General features: G+C 36.3%; 1 protein-coding gene across 2 annotated transcripts in view; it reads left to right on the forward strand.

Moving 5' to 3' along the window:
• Window positions 1-25367, forward strand: part of MLF1 (myeloid leukemia factor 1) — a 37175-nt gene extending 11808 nt beyond the window's left edge. Inside the window, exons 2-7 of one of the 2 annotated variants that reach the window (XM_005546224.5) lie at window positions 12164-12308; window positions 16618-16701; window positions 17868-17996; window positions 19800-19959; window positions 22455-22587; window positions 24741-25367. In XM_005546224.5, the coding sequence (XP_005546281.1) occupies window positions 12164-12308; window positions 16618-16701; window positions 17868-17996; window positions 19800-19959; window positions 22455-22587; window positions 24741-24846 (757 nt within the window). In that variant the 3' untranslated portion in view covers window positions 24847-25367. The remainder of the gene's footprint in view (window positions 1-12163; window positions 12309-16617; window positions 16702-17867; window positions 17997-19799; window positions 19960-22454; window positions 22588-24740) is intronic. The other variant, XM_065540108.2, reaches the window with a different exon arrangement.
• The last annotated feature ends 213 nt before the right edge of the window (window positions 25368-25580 follow it).

Raw genomic sequence — 25580 nt, forward strand, 5'->3', positions numbered from 1 at the left:
TAGAATTCTGTACCCTGCAAAATTATCCTTTAAAAGTCAAGAAGAAATAGACTTTCTCAGACAAACAAAAATTTGGTGAATTTGTTGACAGTAGACCTACCTTGCAAGAAATGTTAAAAGAAGTTCTTCAGAGAGAAGGAAAATCATGCGAGTCAGAAACTCTGATGTACATAAAGAAAGCAAGAGCATCAGAGAGTAAGTTAAGGTAAAATGAACACGTTTATTTTTCTTATTCCTAATGGATCTAATAGAGAACAGTTTGTTCAAATAATAATAGGCACACACACATTTAATGGATGGAATGCCAATCTACGTCTTATAGTCTTCTTCCCTTTCCCCCAACTGTATCTCCCTTCCGGCCTTAAGTCTGCTCAGTAATTTCCAGCAGCAAAATGTTCTTTTCTCCTTTGTGTTGCTAGTTTAAAGCAGTAGTTGAAAATGACTGTATATGACAGGGGAAGAACTAATTTGCAGTCACTCCACTCTTCCCCTCACTTCCCTTTTGGATGATAGATTATTGCCCGCAGGTGCTATTTTGCTGCAGGGAATCTGAGAAATGAAGGAATCAACAGAAAGGATAATGTGAGGACACATGGAGATGGTCACCATCTGCAGGTCAAGGAGAGAAGAGGCCTCAAGAGAAACCAACTCTGCTGACACTTTGATCTCAGACTTCCAGCCTCCAGAACTGTGAGACAATAAATGTTGTTTAAAAAAAAATAAAGGGAAAGAAACAAAGGGAAAAACAAGAAAATTAGCTAGAGAAGCTAATTTGATAGAAAAAAGATGTAAGTCTATTCGCCCTTATAATATAAGAGTTTGGGAAGCATGTAAAAGCAGGAAAGCTACTTAAAAAAAAAAAGGGCAATGCGAGGTCTGAGAGACAGAGATGGAAAATGGAAGTCTCAGATACTGAAGCAAACTGTAGGACCAAGTACACATACAGCTACTCCCCCCAGTTCATATCTATGGAAGTAGCTTTACTTTTATTCATTTCCTAACATTCATTAATTTATTTTATTCTAAATATGTTATTTCAGACATTTTATAAAAACTGACACCATGAAAGACAGAAGCTATGGTAACCAAACAGAAGAACCAACACTTAAGGAATCAAAATTAATGAAAAAGATTATAGAAAACAGTGTAATTAAAATCTTGAGGAGACTTTTCATTTCTACTGTGACCAACAGAGCTCCAACTGGACCAGCTGTCTTGCAGTTAACTTTATAAGCCCAGGATGAAATACAAAAACAACTTACTGGAGAAGACACTAGAGAATGACCAAAAAGCAGATACTTGCTGGAGAGGTCTCAACAGTTGAACAAAAGGAAAGTTACAAGTCTAGCCTAAAGGCAGGCCCCGTCTCTTACATGTAGAGTGACTAGAACTGTTTGAAGACCTTTAAAGTCTTTTTGACCTAACAACCAAAGACAGAGTTCAGTATAACCACAGTCACTGGAAAGGGAGGGAGAGGAGTCCCCAAAAGGAGAAAGCCAGAGAAGATTAAGCACCAAATACTGTGAATAAATTCTGTACAAATTTCTGTCTAAGGCTTAACCACATACGCATAAGACAGACTCAGAGCAGTTCAGCTAATAAGGATAAATGAACTAAATGGAGATTTGAGCTACCACACGAGAGACAGAATTTGACCTTTAAGGACAACCAGATTAATTACCTACTTTAAAAAAAAAAACACTCTGGGCCGGGCGCGGTGGCTCAAGCCTGTAATCCCAGCACTTCGGGAGGCCAAGACGGGCGGATCACGAGGTCAGGAGATTGAGACCAACCTGGCTAACACGGTGAAACCCTGTCTCTACTAAAAAATACAAAAAATTAGCCGGGCGTGGTGGCGGGCGCCTGTAGTCCCAGTCACTTAGGAGGCTGAGGCAGGAGAATGGCATAAACCCGGGAGGCAGAGGTTGCAGAGAGCTGAGATCCGGCCATTGCACTCCAGCCCGGGCGACAGAGCAAGACTCTGTCTCAAAAAAAAAAAAAAAAAAAAAACCACTCTGGAGGAATATATCAAAATCCAGACCCTATACAACATAATATCCACAATGTATGGGTACAACCCAAAATTACTTAACAGGAAAATGTCACCCATTCTCCAGATTAAAAAATAAGACACTTATCCTAAAAAGACCCATATGTTAGAATTAAAAGACAAGAATTTTAAAGCAGTTGTTATAATTTTGCCCAGTGAAGTAAAGGAAAATATGCTTGCAAGGAATGAAAGGATATTGAATCTCCATAGAGAAAGAGAAAGTGTGTGTGTGTGTGTGTGTGTGTGTGTGTGTGTGTTTATGTATACTTTTTTAGGTATATACCCCCCCACCCATAGAAAGTCTAACAGGAATGTCCAGTCTTTTGGCTTCTCTGGACCACATTGGAAGAACTGTCTTGGACCACACAGAAAATACACTTAATACTAATGATAGCTAACGAGCTGAAAAACAAAATCTCATAAAGTTTTAAGAAAGTTTATGAATTTGGCTTGGGCCGTATTCAAAGCTGTCCTGGGCTGCATGTGACCCACAGGCCACAGATTAGACAAGCTTGGTCTAGAATAATATAATATTTGAAAGAGAAAATTCACTGGATAGGCTTAACAGCAAAATGGAGATGACAGGTGAGTCATTAAAATTGAAGACAGATAAATGAAAGTTAATCTGAAAACCAGAAAAAAATTGGGGGAAAACTCTTTAGAAATCTATATGAAAATATTGAAATGTCTAATGTTTGGTGTAATTGGAGAAGAGGGAGAGAAATGGCATAAAATTAGTTGAAAAATAATAATGGAAATTACCCAGTATGGTAAAAGATAAAACTCTGAAGAATTAAGAAGGTATAAGTAAACCTAAGCTGAATAAATATGAAGAAAACCATGCTTAAGTTCATCACTGTCAAACCTCTGAAAGCAAATGATAAAAAGAACAATCTTGAAAACAGTCAGATAATATGATACATTGACTGGATACAAGACGAAAACATTTGAATTACCTTTGACTTATCACCAAAAGCAAGAGGCCAGTAGATAAAGCAATAACATCTGCAGAAAGAAAAACAAACAAACAAAAAAAACTGTCAACCTGGGTTTATCTCGTGAAAATTTCCTTTAAGAATTATGAATGAAATAAAATATTTTCAGGTAAAAGAAAACAGAGAATTTATTGCAATCATATCTACAGAACAAGAAATGTTAAAGTTGTTCTTCAGTGAAGGGAAATTAGATAGCAATTTGGACATTAAAGAAGGAAAGAACAACCTTGAAAATGTTAAATATGTGAATATATATGAAATATCTTGCCCGGTGTGGTGGCTCACACCTGTAATCCCAGCTCTTTGGGAGGCCAAGATGGATGAATTGCTTGAGCCCAGGAGTTCAAGACCAGCCTAAGCAACATAGTGGTACCCATCTCTACAAAAAATACAAAAATTAGCCAGGCACAGTCATGTACATCTGTAGTTTCAGCTACTCAGGAGGCTGAGGTGGGAGGATCACTTGAGCCTGGGTGTTTAAGGTTGCAGTGAGTCGAGATCATGCCAGTGCTCTCCATCCTGGGCGACAGAGCAAGACTCTGCCTCAGAAAAAAGAAAAAAAGAAAAAAGAAAAGATCTTGCTGTAGCTCAGATGTTTGACCCTCAAAATGTCATGTTGGAATCTGATCACTAATGTTGGTAGTGGGAGCAAATGAGAGGTGTTTGGGACATGGGAGGGTGGATCCTTCATTAATAGATTAATACCTTCCCTGGGGGCTAGGGTGAGGTAATAAGTGAGTTCTCACTTTATTGCTTCCCCAGAGAGCTGGTTGTTAAAAAGAGCCTTTTACCTCTCCAACCCTCTCTTGCTTCCACTCTTACCATGTGATCTCTACACATACTGGCTCCCCTTCACCTTCCTCCATAAGTGGAAGCATCCTGAAGCTCTCATCAGAAGATGATGCTGGCTCCATGCTTCTTCTCAGTCTTCAGAACCAGGACCCAAATAAACCTCTTTTCTTTGTAAATTACGCAGCCTCAGGTATTCCTCTATAACAACACAAAAATTAACTAAGACATATCTTCAGAGTTGGGAGACGATATTATCTTTAGAGATGTCAGAGGGTAGTGCAGCCATTTAACGAAGAACCAGAGATACAGAAAATTAAATTTGTTTAGAAAATGAGTTAAGCAGAATGTTCACAAGCAACGAGTAAATTAATAAGCTTGGAAATTGAGCCAAGGTATTTCTTCCAACATTCAACACAGAATCACAGAAGATGAGAAAAATATGCTTTAAGAAAAGTTTGACAAGGAAGGCAAACAGATAGAAACAAGGTAATAGTAAATACCCAAGGAAGTAATTTAAGAACAATTTCTAGAATTAATGAAAGACTGAACTGTTTTGGAACTCAGATTGAAAAGAGCAATTTAAGCCAGGCGTGGTGGCTCATGCCTGTAATCCCAACACTTTGGGATGCTGAGGTGGGTGGATTGCCTAAGGTCAAGAGTTAGAGACCAGCCAGGCCAACATAGTAAAACCCATCTCTACTAAAAATACAAAAAAAATTTGTATGGCATGGTGGCAGATGCCTGTAATCCCAGCTACTAGGGAGGCTGAGGCAGGAGAATTGCTTAAACCTGGGAGGCGGAGTTTGCAGTGAGCCAAGATTGTGCCATTGTACTCCAGCCTGAGCAGCAAGAGTGAAACTTCGTCTCAAAAAAAAAAAAAAAAGAGAAAGAAAAAAGGGCAATTTGGTGGTTGTTGGGATAATTTTTTTTAATCTACACTTGGCGCATGAAAATGCAATTTTGATACATTTAAATATATATAAACAAAATAACCATAAAGCATCCAGAGAGTAGATGTCTTAGAAAGAATGAGAACCAGATTGTCATCAGACTTCTGTTTAGCTACACTAGATGTAGGAGGATGATGGAGCAATATTATCAAAATACTGAGAGAAAATAATGGAGATTTATATACCCAAGCAAGCCATTGTTTAAGTTTGAGTATGAAATGAATTTAGACGTAAGATACTAATTTGTGTACAAATTACTAGATGTTAGAATCCAAGAAGGAAATAATAAGATACAAGAAGCAGTGGTAATTCAGAAGTAAACCATCCTCAACTTTTCTTGATGGAAAGAGACTGAACTCTAGAGCGCTATCTCTTCCCCTATTCTTTCAATGGAATTGTTTTTTCACCATTTTTCCATTCCTTGGAGCTAGCACAGGACAGATTAAAAACCCCAAATAGCTCATACCTGAAGTTTTGAACCTGAATGACTTGGAGTATAATGGTTGTGCCTTTAATAGAAATAGAGACATGAAAAGGAAAAGCTGACTAAGGAAAAAATGTGGTAATATAATAAGGTTTCGAGTTACTAGAATGTAAAAAGGCAAATATTTAATCATAGCTTTATCATTACTTGTAATTTATATTCTGAGTACTTTGGAAAGTATGTCAACTTCTTGGCCAATAGGACATTGAAAATTAGCTTTAGACCTCCAAAGTTCAGGGCTTTATCCCCACTACCTGGAACTGTGCCTTTTATATATGTGTTCATTAAGTATTTGTTAAATAAAGGAGACAGTTTGCATTAAAACAAGAAGAAATTGAATGTAGATTCCTGACAATATTGTTGAAAAGATTGAATGCTTGCTAAAATGGAGATTAATGGGCCATGCTTAGTGTATACTGAATCAAAATTCCAGGTGTATGTCTCAGAAATCTGTAATTTTAATAAGTACCTCTAGTGATTTTTTTTTTTTTTTTTTTTTTTTTTTTTTTTTTGAGAGGGAGTCTCGCGCTGTCGCCCGGGCTGGAGTGTAGTGGCCGGATCTCAGCTCACTGCAAGCTCCGCCTCCCGGGTTTACGCCATTCTCCTGCCTCAGCCTCCCGAGTAGCTGGGACTACAGGCGCCCGCCACCTCGCCCGGCTATTTTTTTTTTTTTTTTTTTTTTTTTGTATTTTTTAGTAGAGACGGGGTTTCACTGTGTTAGCCAGGATGGTCTCGATCTCCTGACCTCGTGATCCGCCCGTCTCGGCCTCCCAAAGTGCTGGGATTACAGGCTTGAGCCACCGCGCCCGGCCAACCTCTAGTGATTTTTTAAGCATGTTCAAGTTGAAGTAGTCCTTAGAGGACAGGGAAGAGAAGAGAAGAGATAACGGATTAAAACTGGAGAAAGCATGTCTTTAGGGGGCAGTACTTTCAACATTTTAATGTCATTCATTTTTAAAAGATGTTTGCCCATGTACTTGGGGTTCAAGAAGGGACAGACACTGATGGGAGCTTAAGTAACCAGCTCCAGGGCTCAGTCCTCACTGGCTACCCCAAGATGAGAGTATCAACATTTTGAGACACCAGACACCTATCTGTAACACTCAGAAGCTCTGTAAAGGGCAAGAAGGAAAAGGAACGATTAAGAAGTTTATCAGTCAGAGTTCAAAGTTAGAGATACATCAAAGTTAGAGATACATGCTGCTGAAATTCAAGGAGGAAGAGGAATGACCTTTGGGTTTCAGTAGTTGGAAGGTCAAGGGAATCCTTGCAGTTTTAATGCACAGGTGAAGGGAAGGAAAAAGGCATCATCACGTCATTCTGACTCATGCCTCTTTCTTCCAGATTTAAAGGATCTTTAATTAAAGGAGCCCTCTTGGATAATCAAGGCTAATCAAAGTTACCAGAACAACAATCTTAATTACATCTGTAATGTTAATTCCCCCTTACCATGTAATGTAACATATTCACAGGTTCTGGGGATTAGGACATAGACATCTTTAGGGGAACCATTCTGCTTACCACAGATATGTTCCTTAAAAATAACAGTATTTAAAGCAATTTCTAGAAAAACCATCCAGCTCTTACTGCCCAGTCTACATAGTTTCAGAAGTTGGAAGTGCTGTTAAAATACAGCTTTTTATTAACCTGGCACTATTATGTTGAATGGTATGTCTATGAATGATGATTAAGAGTGATAGCGTGAAGAATACAAGCTTGAATTAGGACAAGTCAAAAAAAGATATTGAAAGCATCAGCACTTGAAGAAGTATCCACCCCAGTGGCAGCATTCTCTCTATACTAATGGGCTGATTTGTAACTATTATTTCCTGTTGTAATTCAAGGAAATGTTTGAGTTTTTTTCTGAGACTATTGAAAGATTACAAAATTAAATAAATAATCAGAATTTATGACATCTATGCCAAGGAGAACTGTTTTAATCTAGCGAAGAAAGGCTTCTCATATACATTCCCTCCCTCTTCCCAAAACTTTGCTGTTACGCAAGCTATTATCTTTTTCCCTTTAGCACTGAAAAATCTTCAAATAGTCATCTGTATGTGTCTTTTACTTCCTTGTAGCTCATTCACTTATTTCTTTACAAATTTTAAAATAATTATGTTGATTATTCTAATGTACCTTCTGAATTTCCTGTCTGAAAGTTTGTTATCTTAATATCATCTGATATCAGTATTTGTTTATGGCATGTTGCAAAATATACTGATATTGTTGAACTTAATTTTAATTAAGAATATTATAAACTTGATTATATGTGTCTCTGGTAAGCTAATGAACCCACAAATTTATGTGTGGTAAACAGCTACTAAGATAGCTTCCAGTGATCCCCACTCCCTGGTATTCATGCCTTTGTGTAATCTCCCCTTGAACATGGGCTAGGACTTACTAATTTGTTTCTAATAAACAGAATACAAAAGAAGAGATAAGATGTCACTCCCAAAATTACATTTTTAAAAGAGCATGGCTTGGCCAGGCACGGTGGCTCATGCCTGTAATCCCAACACTTTGGGAGGTCAAGGCGGGCAGATCACGAGGTCAGAAGATCGAGACCATCCTGGCTAACACAGTGAAACCCCGTCTCTACTAAAAATACAAAAAAATTAGCCAGGCGTGGCGGCGTGTGCCTGTAGTCCCAGCTGCTGGGGACGCTGAGTCAGGAGAATGGCGTGAATCTGGGAGGCAGAGCTTGCAGTGAGCTGAGATCGCGCCACTGCACTCCGGCCTGGGTGACAGAGCAAGACTCTGTCTCTAAATAAATAAATAAATAAAGCGCATGACTTCTGTCTTAGGTGTTCTCTCACACATGGTGGCTTACGCTGGAGAAAGCAGTTACTATAATGTAAAGCAGCACTGTGGAGAGGCCCACCTGAATGAGCTTAGAAGCACATTTTTGACACTAGCCAACAGCCATGTGAAGGAACTTGGAAGTAGATTCTCCACCAGTCAAGACTTGAGATGACTAAAGCCTCAACTGATAACTTCATTGCAGCCTACAGAGAGGCCCTGAGTCAGAACTACCCACTTAAACTGCTCCTGATTCCTAATCAATAGAAATTGTGACATAACAAATGTTATTTTAAGCTAAGTTACAACAGCAATAGATAACTAATACAAGGATAACACATTTAAAACTGCCCTCATTCTAAGTCATCAGTTTTGATGGTTTCATCTAAAGACAGGAAAATGAACTACAAATCTACAAAAAGTTTATACATCTGTTTCTGCATCATAAGAAACAGATACTTATAGATATTTGCAAAATTTTGAGACCACATTCAGGATGGCCTCAATTAAGACATAAGCTTCTATGGCATAAACCTCATTTGAAGGTGTAGTTTCTCAGACATACAGGTGGTCTTACTCTGCAGCAGCTGAAACTGAAGCACAAGAAGCCCTTGGAACTATTGTCAGGACATGTAAGTCCCATGTACTAAAATACTTGGGCCAGAGAAAACCAAGTATAGTTTAAATAGGAGTTTCCCCTCCCCTGAAATCAAAAGCCACTAAGGAAGAACTTCAAGACTGCAGGTATTGGTTGCAGTGGAGATTTTTCTCTGTAGAAAGCACCAAGGTGAGCCTTTAATTAAGAATAGTTAGTAATTTTGCCAAGAAATGGTAGGGGGGACCATCTGATATATAGGATGGTTCAAATTCCATAAACATTATTTATTTATTTATTTTTAATGTTTTTTGTTTTTTGAGATGGAGTCTCACCCTGTTGCCCAGGCTGGAGTGCAGTGGTGCGATCTTGGCTCATCACAACCTCTGCCTCCTGGGTTCAAGTGATTTTCCTGCCTCAGCCTCCCAAGTAGCTAGGATTACAGGCACCTGCCACCACACCTAGCTAATTTTTGTACTTTTAGTAGAGACGGGGTTTCACCATGTTGGCCAGGCTGGTCTCAAACTCTTGACCTCGTGATCCGTCCATCTCGGCCTCCCAAAGTGCTGAGATTATAGGCGTGAGTCACCGCACCCAGCCCTCCATAAACATTTATAATGTATACTGTGTGTCAAGCACAGAGGTTGGTAATATGAATGAAGATACAGTTCCTAGTCTAGAAGAACTTATACTCTAAAAGAGGAGTGAGACTTTTGTATATTTTAAAATTAAAATTTAAGAACTTGCATTAGTTTCCTATTGCTGCTACAACAAATTACCACATCTTTAGAGACTTAAAACAACAAATTGTCTTATGGTGAAGATCAGAAGTCCAAAATGGGTTTCCCTGGGCTAAAATCAAGGTGTTGGCAGGGCTACATTCCTTCTGGAGTTTCTAGGGGTGAATCTGTTTCCTTGTCTTTTCTAGCGTCTAGAGACTGCTGTGTTCCTTGGCTTTTGGCCTCTTCCTCCATTTTAAAAGCCAGCAGTGTAACATCTTCTGATTATGACACTACTATCTCCTTCTCATAAGGATCCTTGTGATTACCTTGGGTCCATTGGGATAATCCAGGATAATCTTCCCGTCTCAAAATCCTTAATCACATTAGCAAAATGTGGTAAAAACTGAAGGCCTAACAAAGATTCATGGTTGTTTGGCTGAATACATTCATGTTAAGAGAATGAAAAAGGCAAGTCCAAGACTGGGAAAAATTTAAAACCTGTATCTGATAAAAGTCTGTGTCCAGAATATATAAAGAAGTCTTATAACGTGATTTTTAAAAATGAGGAAAGTATTTGAAAAGACAGTTCTATCAAAGAACATATATGAATGACAAATAATACAAAATAAAACCACAATGAGATGTTATGACACTACGACTCAAATGGCTACAGTTAAACATCTGACTATCCCACATTTCAGCAAGAATGCAGTGCAACTGTAACTCTCAGTTCACAGTTTTTATAAAATTTACATACTCTTCTAATACAGGCCAGCAGTCCTTGCTCTTAGGTGTTTACTTAAGACAAATTAAATATACACAAAGACTAGTACATAAATATTCATAGTAGCTTTATTCATAGTAGCCAAAAACTAAAGACAGTTTTGTGATTATGATATTGATATATGTATGAACTTAGCAATAAAACTGAATGAACTGAAATAGGGAACAACATGGATGAATTACAGAAGCATTATGCTAAGGGAAAGAAGCTAGACACAAAAGATGACATACTATGTGATTCCATTTTATGAATTCTGGAAAAGACCAAACTATAATGACAGAAAGCCTATTCGTGGTAACTGGGGCTCGGAGCAGGTAATTATCTGCAAAGAGATGAGGGAACTTTTTGGAATGATGGAAATGTTCTACATCTTAATTATGGTGGAGGTTATGACTGCACTTTTTAAAATTCATCAAACTGTACAACTAAAATTGGTAAATTTCATTGAATGTAATGAAACAAGGCTGAATGAAAACATCTGTCTATACACACAAGCACAAATCCAGTTAAGCAGTTTGCTAATCTTAAACTCACACTTGGAACAATTATACTTTTTTTAACCTCCAAGGTAATGTATGAGTAAATCTGAGGTCTTTTGGAATAGGTTTATGTATATAAATACTATGAAATTCAGAGGAAAAGCTCTTTCTACTTGGACTTACGAGCAGAAGACAGAATTTTTAAGCTTCGTCTGAGCTGGAGCTACAAGGAAAATTCCTTTTTTTTTTTTTTTTTTGAGACAGAGTCTGGCTCTGTCACCCAGGCTGGAGTGCAGTGGTGTGATCTTGGCTCACTGCAACTTTTGCCTCCCAGGTTCGAGCGATTCTCCTGCCTCAGCCTCCCGAGTAGCTGGGATTATGGGTGTATGCTACCACGCCCAGCTAATTTTTGTGTTTTTAGTAGAGACGGGGTTTTACCATGTTGGCCAGGCTGGTCTTGAACTCCTGACCTCAAGCAGTCCACTTGCCTCAGCCTCCCAAAGTGCTGAGATTACAAGCATGAGGCACCATGCCTGGCCAAGAAAAATTTTTTAAAAAACTTTCTAGCTGCTTTATGATGACATCAGAGGATTGAAATTAGAAGGGGGAAGGGTGACCTAAGAAGAATGTAACTGAAGTGGAGAATCTAAAAGGAGGCCAGACTATTGGAGAGGGGATTCCATTGGACTGCAGGGAAGCATAAGATTGCCTTGGTAAAGTGAGCTTCAATCATGGTGTACCTTAAGTTCTAGAATAAGGAATAAGGAATTGATGAGTGGGTCAGTAACTGTCCAACTGGAACAAAGTTGGAAAACCATTGTGATAAAGTAAAAAAAAAAAAAAAAATAGGTTCTTGAATGAGACTTGTGACAAAAGGGTAAACATCAGATTATAGAGTGTTGATATTTATTTTTATGCAGTATGGGATAAAGGTGTAGTTTTTATTATGCTTTAAATGAATTATATTGGATAAAAACAGGTTTTCATTAATTTTATTTGTAACTACAGATGTTTCTCAACTTATGAGAAGATTACATTCCAATGAACCCATCGCAAATTGAAAATATTATACATCAAAATGCATTTAATACACTTAACCTACCGAGTATCATCAGAACATATACATTAGTTTACAGTTGGGCAACATCATCTAACATAAAGCCTACTTTATTATAAAGTGTTGAATATCTCATGTAATTTATTGAGTACTATACTGAAAGTGAAAACCAGCATGGCTGTATGGATCCTTGAAGTGCTGTTTCTACTGAATGTGTAGTGCTTTCATACCACAGTAAAGTCAAAAACCCTTAACTTGAACCATTGTAAGTAGGGAACCATCTAATAGTGGATCTTTATGAGATAATTCTATTTTTGTATAAAATAGAATTCTCTTCTACTCTTCTTGTATCTAACAAACATGTTAGCCCAAAATAATTCTTTGTAGTATTTAACTGCCTGCTTACTATTTAAATTCCAACACTGAATCTTTCATGATTATGTATATTTTCAACAGTGAGTCCATTCTTGCACACCGAGAAAATATGCCACAGATGATGAGAAGTTTATCTGAACCCTTTGGAAGAGACTTGCTCAGTATCCCTGATGGTAGAGGGAGAGCTCGTAATCATAGAGGACATAATGATGAAGATTCTTTGACTGTAAGTTCTTTTTTTTAAGACAGTTAGTGAGAAGACCCTGTAGGAATTTGAAGAAAATTATTACAGAAGTATATATGTATAATGATAGGATATGACTAATATTCTTGTTGTAGAAATCACTATTATATTAAAGGGGGGAACTTTGGAAAGGTGAATTCTTGAACAGTGACTTGTCAGCTATATAGAATTCCACTGTGCTAACCAAAACTTTTAGGTCCATAGGGTTATATATTAGAAGCAAAACTTAAACCATTATTTTTTATATTTATGTGTATGTTTCTCACCTTATAATTTCCTCCAATATCTGAAATGAGAACAGGCAAGGAAATATCCTTTCTCTCCCGTACTCATTGTTTTAATACTTGAAAATCGTATCAAAAGCTACAAAGGATTGTCTTTATTGGACCAGGAAACACTAATCTTCTCTAATCTTACCTCTGGACCTTCAAAGCTTAGATTAACCTTTAATTGTTTCTCGAAAGCCTTACAACTGAAATATATTTTCATATGTCTTGCCTTAGAGCAAAGCTAGAGGTTACAAACATACTCAACTAAAATTTTTTAAAAAACAGGATATTTATATATCATAACCATATTCTTTTTTCCCTTTTTTTTTTCTGTTGCTTTTTCAGCCTCAGGAATAATAGTTCTAAGATAACAAGCCTTCAGGGGTTTCTATAAAGATGAATCTCAGCAATTGAAATGTAGATATTTGAAACTCAGTAAACATTTAATTGGTAAATTGAGAAACTTCTGTATAGTAAATGTCATAATCAAAATGAATTGGATATTATTTTTCCAGGCAATGAGTTGTTCTCTTGTACCTTTTGGCAGTTTTGGTGGTATGGTTCGTATCCTAAGACACAAATCATTTTAGCAATATTTTCTGACAAATATTTATTTTTCATTAACTCAAGCGGACTAAATTGGCCTGCAGCCTCACTTTCATAATGGCTTTTTAATATTTGTACTGAAAACCTCTGTTTCAAGTATCAAACTTACCTTAAAAAGTTTAAGCACATGTTTCCTGAAGTAAGTCATTTCAACATATATAAAATTCATCTTCAAAAATAAGAAGTAGATTTTATTGGATGAATATTTGCTTGATTTACAAAAGGGATCCTCATAGTTGTGTTTGAAAGTTGAGGACTTCCACATGCTTATGATTACTTTCCAAAAGATTTTTTAAAAAGTACTAAACTGTAGATAGATAAGCACAACATTTGGAAAAACACAGATTGACTGCTTTCTCTAGGATTTTGTTGCCACCTTGCCCGTGCAGCTTTTTCTTGTCTGTATTTAAGAATGGCTGCTGTGCAACCAGCATTTCTATCACCTGTTTCTTAGGGTTTTTGTGCTGTGTCTGTGATGCTAGCTTCCAACACACTAAAAGCATTCTGGGGAGTAGCAGAAAATAACATGAATTTGGAACATTTGTATCTACAGTCTCATGAAACGAGTTTTTTTTTTTTTTTTAATTATTATTTTGTGCTACAATTGAATCATTTGTTTCCTTGAAGTTTGACATAAAGGTATAACATTCGTCCCTCCTGACCAGTGTACTTAGTAAGACAAATGACAAAAAAAGCAGTTATAACACAGAGTTATGAATAAAATGATCAGGAAGTTCAGCATGCTATGGGAGCACAGATGGAAAAAAGCACCTTTTGAGGTAGGGTGGGTCAGTCCAAGCAGACTTCCTGAACTTTAAGGATTAGTAAAAGTTAGCCTGAAAAGGAGGGAGGGGAAAGGAATACTGTTCAACAGAGAGGAAACAGCATTTGCAAAGACCTGGAGGCTAGGGAGCTAAAACATGTTTAGTGTCACTTAACCCTAGAGTATGAGTTGAACAGTAGATATTGATGAGGAAGAAGAGGTATCCAGAGACTTCTTTGGGCCATAGTAAGTAGAGTAAACAGTATCTTAAGAGCAGAGGAAGCAGTGATGACTTATGTCAAAGGGGTAATAGAGTTCAGATTCTTGAAAGATTAGAAGAGACCGTAGTGGAGGCAGGGAAGCCAGAAGGCTGTTGAAGCATTCTTGGTAAAGTATTAGTGATGGCTTACTTCTACTAGGTAATGTCTGTGGTGATAAAAATGAATTACTTCATTTGAGACAGTTAAAAGGGTAAATTGATAGAATTTGGTGATTGATAGGGTTGAAGGAGCAGTAGAGAGGGAGAAGGGGAGTATCACACCCATTTTTCTGGCATGAAGAATAAGGTAGATGGGAATGCCACTGAGATAAGGCATTGATTCAGTACAGATATAGGAGTGGGGTGGTCAAAACGATCGTTTTAGTTTTGGGTGTTTGGCATTTGAGCCATCTGTGGGTTTTCCAGGTAGATTTATCTGGTAAACTGTTGGATATATGGATTTGAGCTGAGCTAGAGATAATTTGTTCATTCATTCATTCCACAAATATTTATTAAACCCTCTTAAGTGCCAGGAATTATTATATATGTATTGGGGATATTGTAGTGAATAAAATAGACAAAATTGCCCTGCCCTCAGAGAGATTACTTATATAAAGTGGGAAGACAGACAGTAGTAAACAACAAAATAATTTCAGATAGTCACAGTACCCTGAAGGAGATGAAACAGGGTAATGATATAGAGATGGGGGAAAGTGAAGTAAGGATTAGACAGGTGACCAGCAGTGGCCTTTCTCAGGTGGTGATACTTGAATCATGAGAAGGAACTAACTAGGCTAAAAGTCAGGAAGAAACATTTAAGGCAGAAAGAGGAGAACGTGTACAAAATTTTTGAAGGCCTTAAGGGCCCACTGAAGTCTCAACTCCATTTTGTACCCCAACTTTTTGTCACTCCAGTGTGTTGGGTCACCCCAGAGCAAGTGCAGATACATCTTTTGATGGTTGATTTGAACGTGAATTGAGAAGAGGACAGAAATACCCAAATGCCTAATCTTTTCCTCTCTCTCTTTTTTTCCTTCTTTGGGTTAACCCTTCCATATCTCATGATAATAAGAATGGATTCTCAATCTAGTGTTAAAGCAAATATTCAGAATATTTCCTGGATTGCGTTTGCCTCTCTGAAATGCAGAATTAATTCTACTTCGGTCCTTTTTGTACCCAAATATATATTAGTGTTTCCTAAATGTGTCTTTGTTGTTCCCTACTATATTAAGTGCAGGTTCTAAGGAGGAATTTGGTTTTCCCACCTATTTTACATTATTAATATCTGTAAAAATCCAATAGCAATAAAAGACAGAGACACAAACAGAACTTAGAGGATTCAGAGCTCCGCTTGCTTGAACAGAGAAGTTCATTAAACCAAGCAACTCATTCTGTTTTATAACAGGTGATTTACTGGGTAATACATTGGAATGTGTGCTTGACTTTTATTTTCTGGTGAGTCTTCCAGTGATAAAACCTAAAATCAATGGTAGATTTTCCTAGAGCAAAGTTTCTCAACCTCAGCACTATTGTCATTTTGGGCTGGGTAATTCTTTGTTCTGGGAGACTGTCCTATCCGTTGTAGGTTGTTAAGCAGCATCCCTGACCTCCACCCACTAGATGCTAGTTATAGGCTCTCCTCATCTGTGACAGCCAAAAATGAGTATAGTTATTGCCAAATGTCCCCTGAGAATGAAAATCAATCTTGGTTGAGAAACTACTGTTTACAGGAATTCTTAACTGTTTTTCTGAAGACACATACCTCGTGCTTCAAGGGTATAGCCTACTGACCCTTCAGTAGGCAGCAAATTGAAGGCCTATTAGTAAAGTGAATTGGCTTCTGTCACCTGGATCCTACTATGATGAGAGGAAGGCTGGCTACTTACTTGAGGGGCAACTTCTATCAGCCATGTGGTACTGCTGGAGGTGACACTGGCATCTTATACCCAAGTTTTATTTATTTGTATGGTGGAGTATTGAGAGATAAAAAGGAGAATTATGAAAACGATCATATGCTGAAGAATATATCACTTAGTATTTAACATATACCAAATTGTGTTTTGAAAAAGTGAGTAATGAGTGATTAGATGTGTATGTGTATGTGTATTTATGCATGCACATGTATGTGTATATATACACGTGTGTATATGTTTATAATGTTACAATTCCCTAATTATTTGTATGCTGTCTTTTTGGGATTTTGTGTATGCTTCAATTTTCTCCTTAACTAATCACTGTTATTATATCCTCTTTAAGTTATCTTTGTCTGGTTGATTGCTGCATGAGATTTCACTAAATAAATTGGAAAAAAATGTTTTAGCTGTTTTGGAAGATGTATTTGCATCTTTTGTGTTGTTACTTATAGTTAATAACATACTTTCTGATATTCTGTAGCATACAGATGTCAGCCCTTTTCAGACAGTGGACCAAATGGTGTCAAATATGAGAAACTATATGCAGAAATTAGAAAGAAACTTTGTAAGTACTGAAAACAAAGCATTGAGAACATTGTGTATACTTTGGTATATTCTATTTCATAGTGGCTTTCAAACACTTTTTTAACCATAGTGGTTAAAAAAGATATCTTACATGATTAACCCAGTAAGCGATATTTGTATACTTTATAAATATATTTGAAGCACAAGTTTCATGAAAAAATGACTATACTATTTACAGTATATACAGTTATTTTCTAGTCTATTTCATGTTTTAAAAATCCTGGTTACAACACACTAAATTGAGTTCATAACCTCCAAGTTTGAAAAATAATAAATTGAGTTCATAACCTCCAAGTTTGAAAAATAATGTTAACTTTCAAAATTTTTTTAAAAATTGGAAAAAAATTGACCTCAAAAACATTGATTCTATTGAAAGTCACTATTGTAAATGAACATTTTATTTGAATTTGCATAATTTTATTAATAACCTGTCTACTTAAAAGGATTTGTAACATCTAAAGAGTTTTAGGGTTTTATAAACAACTCTGAAAACAGAAATTTTAGGAATGATGTTTAGGTATAGATCCCTAATAGTCCAAATACTTATAAACTAGTACTATAACAGTACTCTCTATATTAACATCAAAACCAGTCACTTGATTTGATCTGAAGAAGACCCATATCATTCTAGTCATCCAGTTTGAATTCTATGGATCATTTCAGAATGCCCAAATAATCTAGGGCATTATTGGTTTTAGTAATGTAGCAATCTGGTACCTACAGGAGGAAACTTGATATATAACTAACTGATTGGCTTGACGTTGGCAAGATTACGCACAAGGGTCAACCACTGACTATAGAAGTATCACAGGTTTGGGGGCATAGCATCTTCATTGAAATCTAAGCCACAAGCACCCAAAGACTTAAAGATCTCTGAATTAGTCACTTACTAGTCTTTGTAATGAGAGTGGGATGATGGTACCTAAAATGGACGACCATCAGGACCCTCTAGGGGTGCCTTTTTTTTGGGTGGAGGTAATTTTTCAAGTCACTTCTCACTTGAGAACCTGGGTGTGCCCTGTGACTATACCATATTGGTAGTTTAGTATCCTTAGTAGAACTTACAGCTAGTGTTACTTATTTGAACTCTCTGGCAATAATTATTTATATTTGACTCGACCGAATTTACAATTTGTTTACCTTTAGGGTCAACTTTCACTGGATCCAAATGGACATTCATTTTGTTCTTCCTCAGTTATGACTTATTCCAAAATAGGAGATGAACCACCAAAGGTTTTTCAGGCCTCAACTCAAACCCGTAGAGCTCCAGGAGGAGTAAGTTTTCTATAAGCATTCCTAGAGCTTTATAAAGTTAGGGGATGATAGACTGTCTAGATCAAATTATAACTATTAAAATTTAATCTGGTACATGATGGCGGGGGGACAGGAGGGCGGTGTGGGGGTCGGGTGTAAGGTAGTCCTCACTGTGGAAACCATTAAAACTCAACTGTATTTACTCAGTTTGTGGCGATTTTTCGTGCCCCCACACCCGTGAGGGTGCCTTTTTTCATGTAAATATCTATGGATGTTTATTACCTTTACATGTTGACAAGGTAAACAAAAACACGAAAAGCCTTTGTTTCGTGAAATAATGTCTATTTTTAAGTTTACATTTGAAGTGAATTAATTTTTTAACTCATGAAATATTTGAAATGTACAGAGAGGATATAGAGAATAACATAATAAGTGCCCATATTCGTGCCACCCAGTTTAATCATATCATAACATTTTTCTCTATTTGCCTCAAATTATCTCTTGCTTTGTTTTCTTTTTAAGCAAAAATGTACAGAGGCAGTTAAAGCTTCTAATACATTCCTCTGAGGTCTGTTTCCCCTTTCTCCCCTTCTCAGAGATTACCATTTTCCTGTATCTGGAGTTTATCATTTTCATGCATGTTTTTACAATTTTATTACTTATCTTTCTATCTTAAAAAAATGGATTATTTTCCAGATTTCCCAACATTACATAAAGGGTATCATATTGCATGTGTCCTCTGCAACTTGTCTTTGCTGAGTAATATACTTCTGAGATTTATTCAACTTGATACATGTGGCCCTGGTTTCTTTAACTTGTATATAGTATCCAAAATACGAATATATTATGATTAATACGCTTCTGAGATTTATTCTAGTTGATACATGTGGCCCTGTTTTCTTTAACTTCTACGTAGTATCCAAAATATGAATGTACCATTATTTTTAAATCATTTTCTGTCGATCGATATGTAGGTGAGTCTAATCTTTCACTAATTCATCTTTATACACGGCTCCTTATATAAAGAGTCTAGGAGTGGTATTGCTGAGTTGTAGGGTATGTGTACTTTCCTCTTTACCTAACATTTCCAAGCTACTATCCCAGTGATTGAAATTGTTGGCTTCCACAAACTGTGGCTTGTGAGTTTCCATTTGACTACTTCCTTGTTAGTACTTACAGTAAAAATTTAGGTTTACCCATCTAATGAGTGTGAAGTAGTACATTTTTTAGTTCTTACATATGAAGATGAACCTTTTAATGATGCTCTTGCCATAGTTCTGCTAATTAATCTCAGACATTTTAATTTTAACTTTCTAAAAGTGACAATCTTAAATGTAAACAATATAATTGTAGATGTCCCCCAGTAAATCATGTTAGTAGCTATCATAAATATTCTAGTAACACTTCCATAGAGTTGATAGGCGGGAATGATGAGATTCAAGCCAATCAACATGAAAAATAATTAGTTGCCCTTACTTGTAGGAATGCTACGATAAACTTCCTTCTATTACATTGTCTAAAACAGTCTTGAAGGCATTAAACTATAATTGCTACTTTTGTTTTAATATTTGATTATAATTTGGAAACAGGTTAAATTGTATGGGTTCTGTTTGTTCTAGACATTTTCATTTTAAGGAGTTCAGGAAATATCAGAGACTTATCACCACAGTTTTACCACAAGTTAATAGTGGAACTGAGTACACATTATTTTTAGAGTGGTAGATCTATGGCCATACCTCAGTAGGTAAGCTGGCCCTGAGAATTTTAGAGTTATATACATTCTATATATATTTAAATAATAACAAAATTTCTTTATTTTTACAGATAAAGGAAACCAGGAAAGCAATGAGAGATTCTGACAGTGGACTAGAAAAAATGGCTATTGGTCATCATATCCATGACCGAGCTCATGTCATTAAAAAGTCAAAGAACAGGAAGACTGGAGATGAAGAGGTCAACCAGGAGTTCATCAATATGAATGAAAGTAAGTTATCACAAAAAAATAATATTCTTTCTCATAAAGTTAAAATAACAGTTAAAGTTGACTAATATTTTTTGTAGAAACATGTTATAAGAGGTAGTTTTTGAATAATATGTGTAGAGAATACCTTGTCAAAGAAATAGGATTGTGGTTTCATCCTTTCATAGGAGAGCTCTTTTTTGTAGTGATTTTTGGCAATATGGGATATTACTTATTTTTATTTTATCCTTGGAAAGTGGAATATTTTGAATTGTTATTTAGTAATATTATCAGTAGGCAAAATGCTTCTTTAAATATTTTTTCTGATTATCAAGAAAGTACATTTGAAAAGTGTAAAGACAAAAATCATCCATAATCCAAAATCAAAATACTAGTAATGTTTTAATGTATTACTTCCTAATCATTTTATATATATAAACATGCTTTTTCCTCAAATTATTATTTTACTTTTATATAGTTTATATTGTGCTTATTTTAATTTACCATTATAATTGTAAAGTCACTTATGATGCATTTTTCAAAAACATTTTAAGTGGTTACCTAAAATTTTTATAGTAAATAAGCCATAATTTTTACTTAAATCATTCTGTACTGTTCAGTACTTAGGCTTTTGTATAGATAAGATTTTAATTTCTGTTGTATGTTGAATTACATGTATGTCTCTCTCTCTCAAGTAAATCTTCTTTTTCTAGGTTTTATATTTATTCTTCAGTGCATTTATGTCCTTCTAGTGTCCTTTCTCCCTGTAGTTTTTAATAATATTATAATTTATTAACAAATTTAATCATTAAATTTATTTTTATTAATTTTTAAATCAGTATTAAGCTTTTATATTTAATTAATTGTATTAATTCAATAATGAAATTATATTAAAATTTAGTTGGATTCATCTCCTAGTTTCAGAAACTAGTTTGAATAATGTTTTTCCATAATAAAGTGTTTAAATTTTAAATTGTTGTATTAAAAAAGAAATTCTGGCCAGGCATGGTGGCTCACGCCTGTAGTCCCGGCACTTTGGGAAGCCAAGGCGGGCAGATCACGAGGTTAGGAGTTCAAGACCAGCCTGACCAGCATGGTGAAACCCCGTCTCTACTAAAAATACAAAAATTAGCCGGGCGTGGTGGCTCACGTGCCTGTAATCCCAGCTACTCATGGGGTTGAGACAGGAGAATCGCTTGAACCAGGAGGTGGAGGTTGCAGTGAGCCGAGATCGAGTCATTACACTCCAGTCTGGGTGACAGAGTGAGACTCTATCTCAAAAAAAATAAATAAAAGTAAAAATAAAAATGCAAAACTCAGCCGGGCATGGTGGCCCACACCTGTAATCTCAGCTACTGGGAAGGCTGAGGCGGGAGAATCTCTTGAACCTGGGAGGCAGAGGTTGCAGTGAGCCAAGATCACACCATTGCACTCCTGCCTGGGCAGCAGAGCAAGACTCCGTTTTGGGTTGGGGGGAAGAAGAAGTTCTGTTAACATTGGGATTTGATAAAATTATTCCTTTTTTTTTTTTTTTTGAGATGGAGTCTCGCTCTGTTGTCCAGGCTGGAGTGTAGTGGTGCAGTGGTGCGATCTCAGCCCACTACAAGCTCTGCCTCCCGGGTTCATGCCATCCTCCTGCCTCAGCCTCCCGAGTAGCTGGGACTACAGGCAGCCGCCACCATGCCCGGCTAATTTTTTGTATTTTTAGTAGAGACGAGGTTTCGCCATGTTAGCCAGGATGGTCTCGATCTCCTCTTGTGATCCGCACGCCTCGGCCTCCCAAAGTGCTGGGATTACAGGCGTGAGCCATCACGCCCGGCCGGGGTTTGATAAAATTATTCTTATGCAATAAGATAGAAGCCATGATATAGTGACCTGTGTTTAATTGTAACCTCTGTAATTTTATCACATTTATATATATACTGAGTATTTCACAATAATCAACATTTTAATGAAAAATTTAGTGAAGGAACATAATATTTTAAAGCAGTCTTAAAGAAGAAGTACTATCATTCTCTATTGTTGCTACTATGGAAGTTAGATTACTTACTTCATAACAACATGAATTGACATTCTAGCTGAGTAACCTGTCTTAGGAAATTGACAACAGAAACTTGTGAGGTCAAGTTACATAGAAAGATGGTTAGGTGAATAGAAGTGCTAGTCACAGAAGTATACAGTATACAGGAAGAACATATTCATTGTGAGATGACCCAGGAAGAAAAACTGTTAGTTATTATAATTGGGTCAGTTGTTCCATTGGGTAAAATAATATGATATCCAGGCAGGTGAAAAAATAGATCATCAATAACTAGGTCATCAGTAGGAATAGGAGAGCAACAGACAGGAAAAGAAATACTACTCTCATCAAAGACCCTTATATTTGAAGCAGCTTCCTGCCTCTATATTGAGGTTACACTAATGAAAACACCAGACTAGACTGAAATATGTGGGAGCAAGGCAATTACTGACAGTTGATACCTTAATACTTATTCCCATTATTTTTCTATTTAACATAGATGATGCTCATGCTTTTGATGAGGAATGGCAAAGTGAGGTTTTGAAGTACAAACCAGGACGACACAATCTAGAAAACACTAGAATGAGAAGTGTTGGTCATGAGAATCCTGGCTCCCAAGAACTTAAAAGAAGGTAAAAGTTGTTTCTAAAATAGTTTGGTTTTTAAAGAAGAATTTGAAGTAAAGTTACATAATTTTATTTCTGTTATCAGAAAGTTTTGATGATCATCCAAGTTGTATCCACAGTATCTTTTGTGAAAGATGTTATAATTTTATACTAAAACTGAGTATTCCGCACAAATTTAAATTTATATCTAAAAATCAATAATAGTTTAGGATTGTATGGTTAGTAATTCACTAGTAAATTATGCCTCAGAAGACAGAGACCAAAATCCTCTTCAGGAAAACTGATTTGCTACGGAGTAGTTATTCTTGTAAAACAGATTCTAATATGGTTATAGAGTTATACATTTCACACTGGTAAAGATACCTAGAGATATGTTAAGGGGAGAGGGGCTGTATTTGGAAGACTTAACAACTTCCTTAACAAATCACAATTTATCATGTAATCGTAAATGAAATTTCAGACACGGGTACAATATGTAACAGTACATGCAATACCATATTTGATGTGTTTTAGGTGTTTTGGAAGAATTTTGCAAGAACATTAGCTTATTTTACAATTCCCTTTTAGTATAGCTGAGAAAAATAAATTTGCTGAAACCACATATTAAGGATTATAGAGATTTCTGGCTGGGCATGGTGACTCATGCCTGTAATCCCAGCACTTCGGGAGGCCGAGGCAGGTGGATCACTTGAGGTCAGGAGTTTGACACCAGCCTGGCCAACATGGTGAAACCCCGTCTCTACTAAAAATACGAATTAGCTAGGTATGGTAGCATACACCTATAATCCCAGCTACTTGGGAGGCTAAGGCAAGAGAATCGCTTGAACCCAGGAGGCGGAGGTTGTGGTGAGCCAAAATCACACCGGTGCACTACAGCCTGAGTGACAGACTGAGACTCTATCTCAAAAATGAATAAATAAATATTATAGAGATTTTAAAATACATTTTGTACATACCCTGGAGCTACAGTTTAATGTGGTTCTCTGCGGGGGGGGAAGTGAATAATAATATCTATTTCCTATGAAGTTACACTAAAGAGAAAGGCCTCACCAGACCTTAAATAGAAATCTGTTCTAAGCTATAAGAGAGTGGAGAATTGCTGCAGAAGGTAGAAGGCTTCACAGAACTAGCGGTGGACAAGTGAGTATCAAGTAAATCAGAAGCCTTATGGAGAATTTCATATGCTAGGATCTTTTCTTCTAAAACACTTGTTTAGGAATTTAGAGACCTGGTATTTTCTATTGAATTGCTTGAAAACTTGCTCCTATATTAATTACAGATATTTTTCTCATTTGAAAAATGTACTGATTAAAAACCTAGCAGTGCCAAGTTTGAATAGGAAATCCAGGTCCCACTTAGAGAAGGCATACTCTTTATGGATGACCTATAAATTTCTGGCCCTAACAGTGGCATTTTCTCTTAACCAGCACTGTCCAATGGCATTTCCTGAAATGACTTCGGTAATGAGAAAAATGCTATATATCTATTCTGTCCTGTGTAGTAATTACTAGCCACATGTGGCTGTTGATTCACATTTGAACCATTGCTGGTAAAACTGAAGTATTAAATTATTTTAGTTTAATTCAAATATAAATGTGGTTAGTGGCTACCATACCGTTAACATTAAACAGTGTTTAAACTATAAACAGTTAAATCTATCTCAGGAAAACAGCTGTTGCTGTTTTAAATTCACTGAAATAGTCTGCCTTGTTTTTCCCGTTTGTTTGTTTGTTTTTGTTTTTTTGGAGGGGGAGACAGTCTGGCTCTGTCACCAGGCTGGAGTGCAGTGGCGCAATCTCGACTCACTGCAACCTCCACCTCCCAGGGTCAGGCAGTCCTCCTGCTTCAGCCTCCTGAGTAGCTGGGACTATAGGTGCACATCACCACGCCCAGCTAATTTTTTGTACAGATGGGGTTTCACCATGTTCGCCAGAATGGTCTCAATCTCTTGACCTCGTGATCTGCCCACCTCGACCTCACAGAGTGCTGGGATTACAGGCGTAAGCCACCACACCTGGCCAGCCTTGTTTTTCAAAGCTATTAAGGAACTTTTAAGATAAAAGTTTTCTTATGTTACAGTGGTTTTTAACATGTTTATTGATTTATAAACCATTGGCCATTTTATAAATCATATTAATATTCACATGTATATTTCTCAGGGAGAAACCTCAACAAAGTCCAGCCATTGAACGTGGAAGAAGATCAAATGTTTTGGGGGATAAACTCCACATCAAAGGCTCATCTGTGAAAAGCAACAAAAAATAAATAGCCATGCATTTGATTTGCTTAGTTTTGGTTGTTTTAACAGTTAGTAATGGTGCTGGGTAATAAGCATAAGACCAATCTCTTGCTGTTAAATCAGTTCTGTCCTTGGCAACTTTCTTCTGATACCTGAATGTTCATGAAGGTCCTAGCTTTATATTGTCCCTCTTTTAGGAATAAAATTTTGATTTTCAACAATGTGAGTAAATTGTGAAACAGTCTATTTAATATAAAACTCTTTAAAACATACTGATTTTTTAAAGCTTATATGCTGATTTTGCTTCCCCAGTTGTTTTTGTGTTGGCTAGGTATTCTTTTATATTTATCAAGATTGATTGCAGAGCAGTTCTGTCACTTATAATTAGTTATAAGACATTATAATGTTAAAAATTTCTCAGTTTTTACTAACACTGTACTCGGGTGATATTAATAAAGGTTTAAATAATTTATCTCTAATTTTATAATGTGTTGTACAGCCAGCTAGATTAAAACTTTAAAAATAATAAAGCAAAACTACACTGGTACTCTTTTATGAGAAAATAGTTATTATTTTGATAAAGGACAAGAATAATCAAATAGTTCATTTTCGGAGAAAAATATTTTAAATTGCTAATGTACATGATTGTTTTGGTTATAATTTCTTTATAGAATGTATCTTTTCTATATTACATTCTTAATATTCATCAGATATCATATTGACCATTCTCTTTAACTTCTTAATGTGGCATATTTCTGCT

The sequence above is a fragment of the Macaca fascicularis genome, chromosome 2, assembly GCF_037993035.2.
Source record: "Macaca fascicularis isolate 582-1 chromosome 2, T2T-MFA8v1.1".
In the NCBI taxonomy this organism is placed as follows: domain Eukaryota; kingdom Metazoa; phylum Chordata; class Mammalia; order Primates; family Cercopithecidae; genus Macaca; species Macaca fascicularis.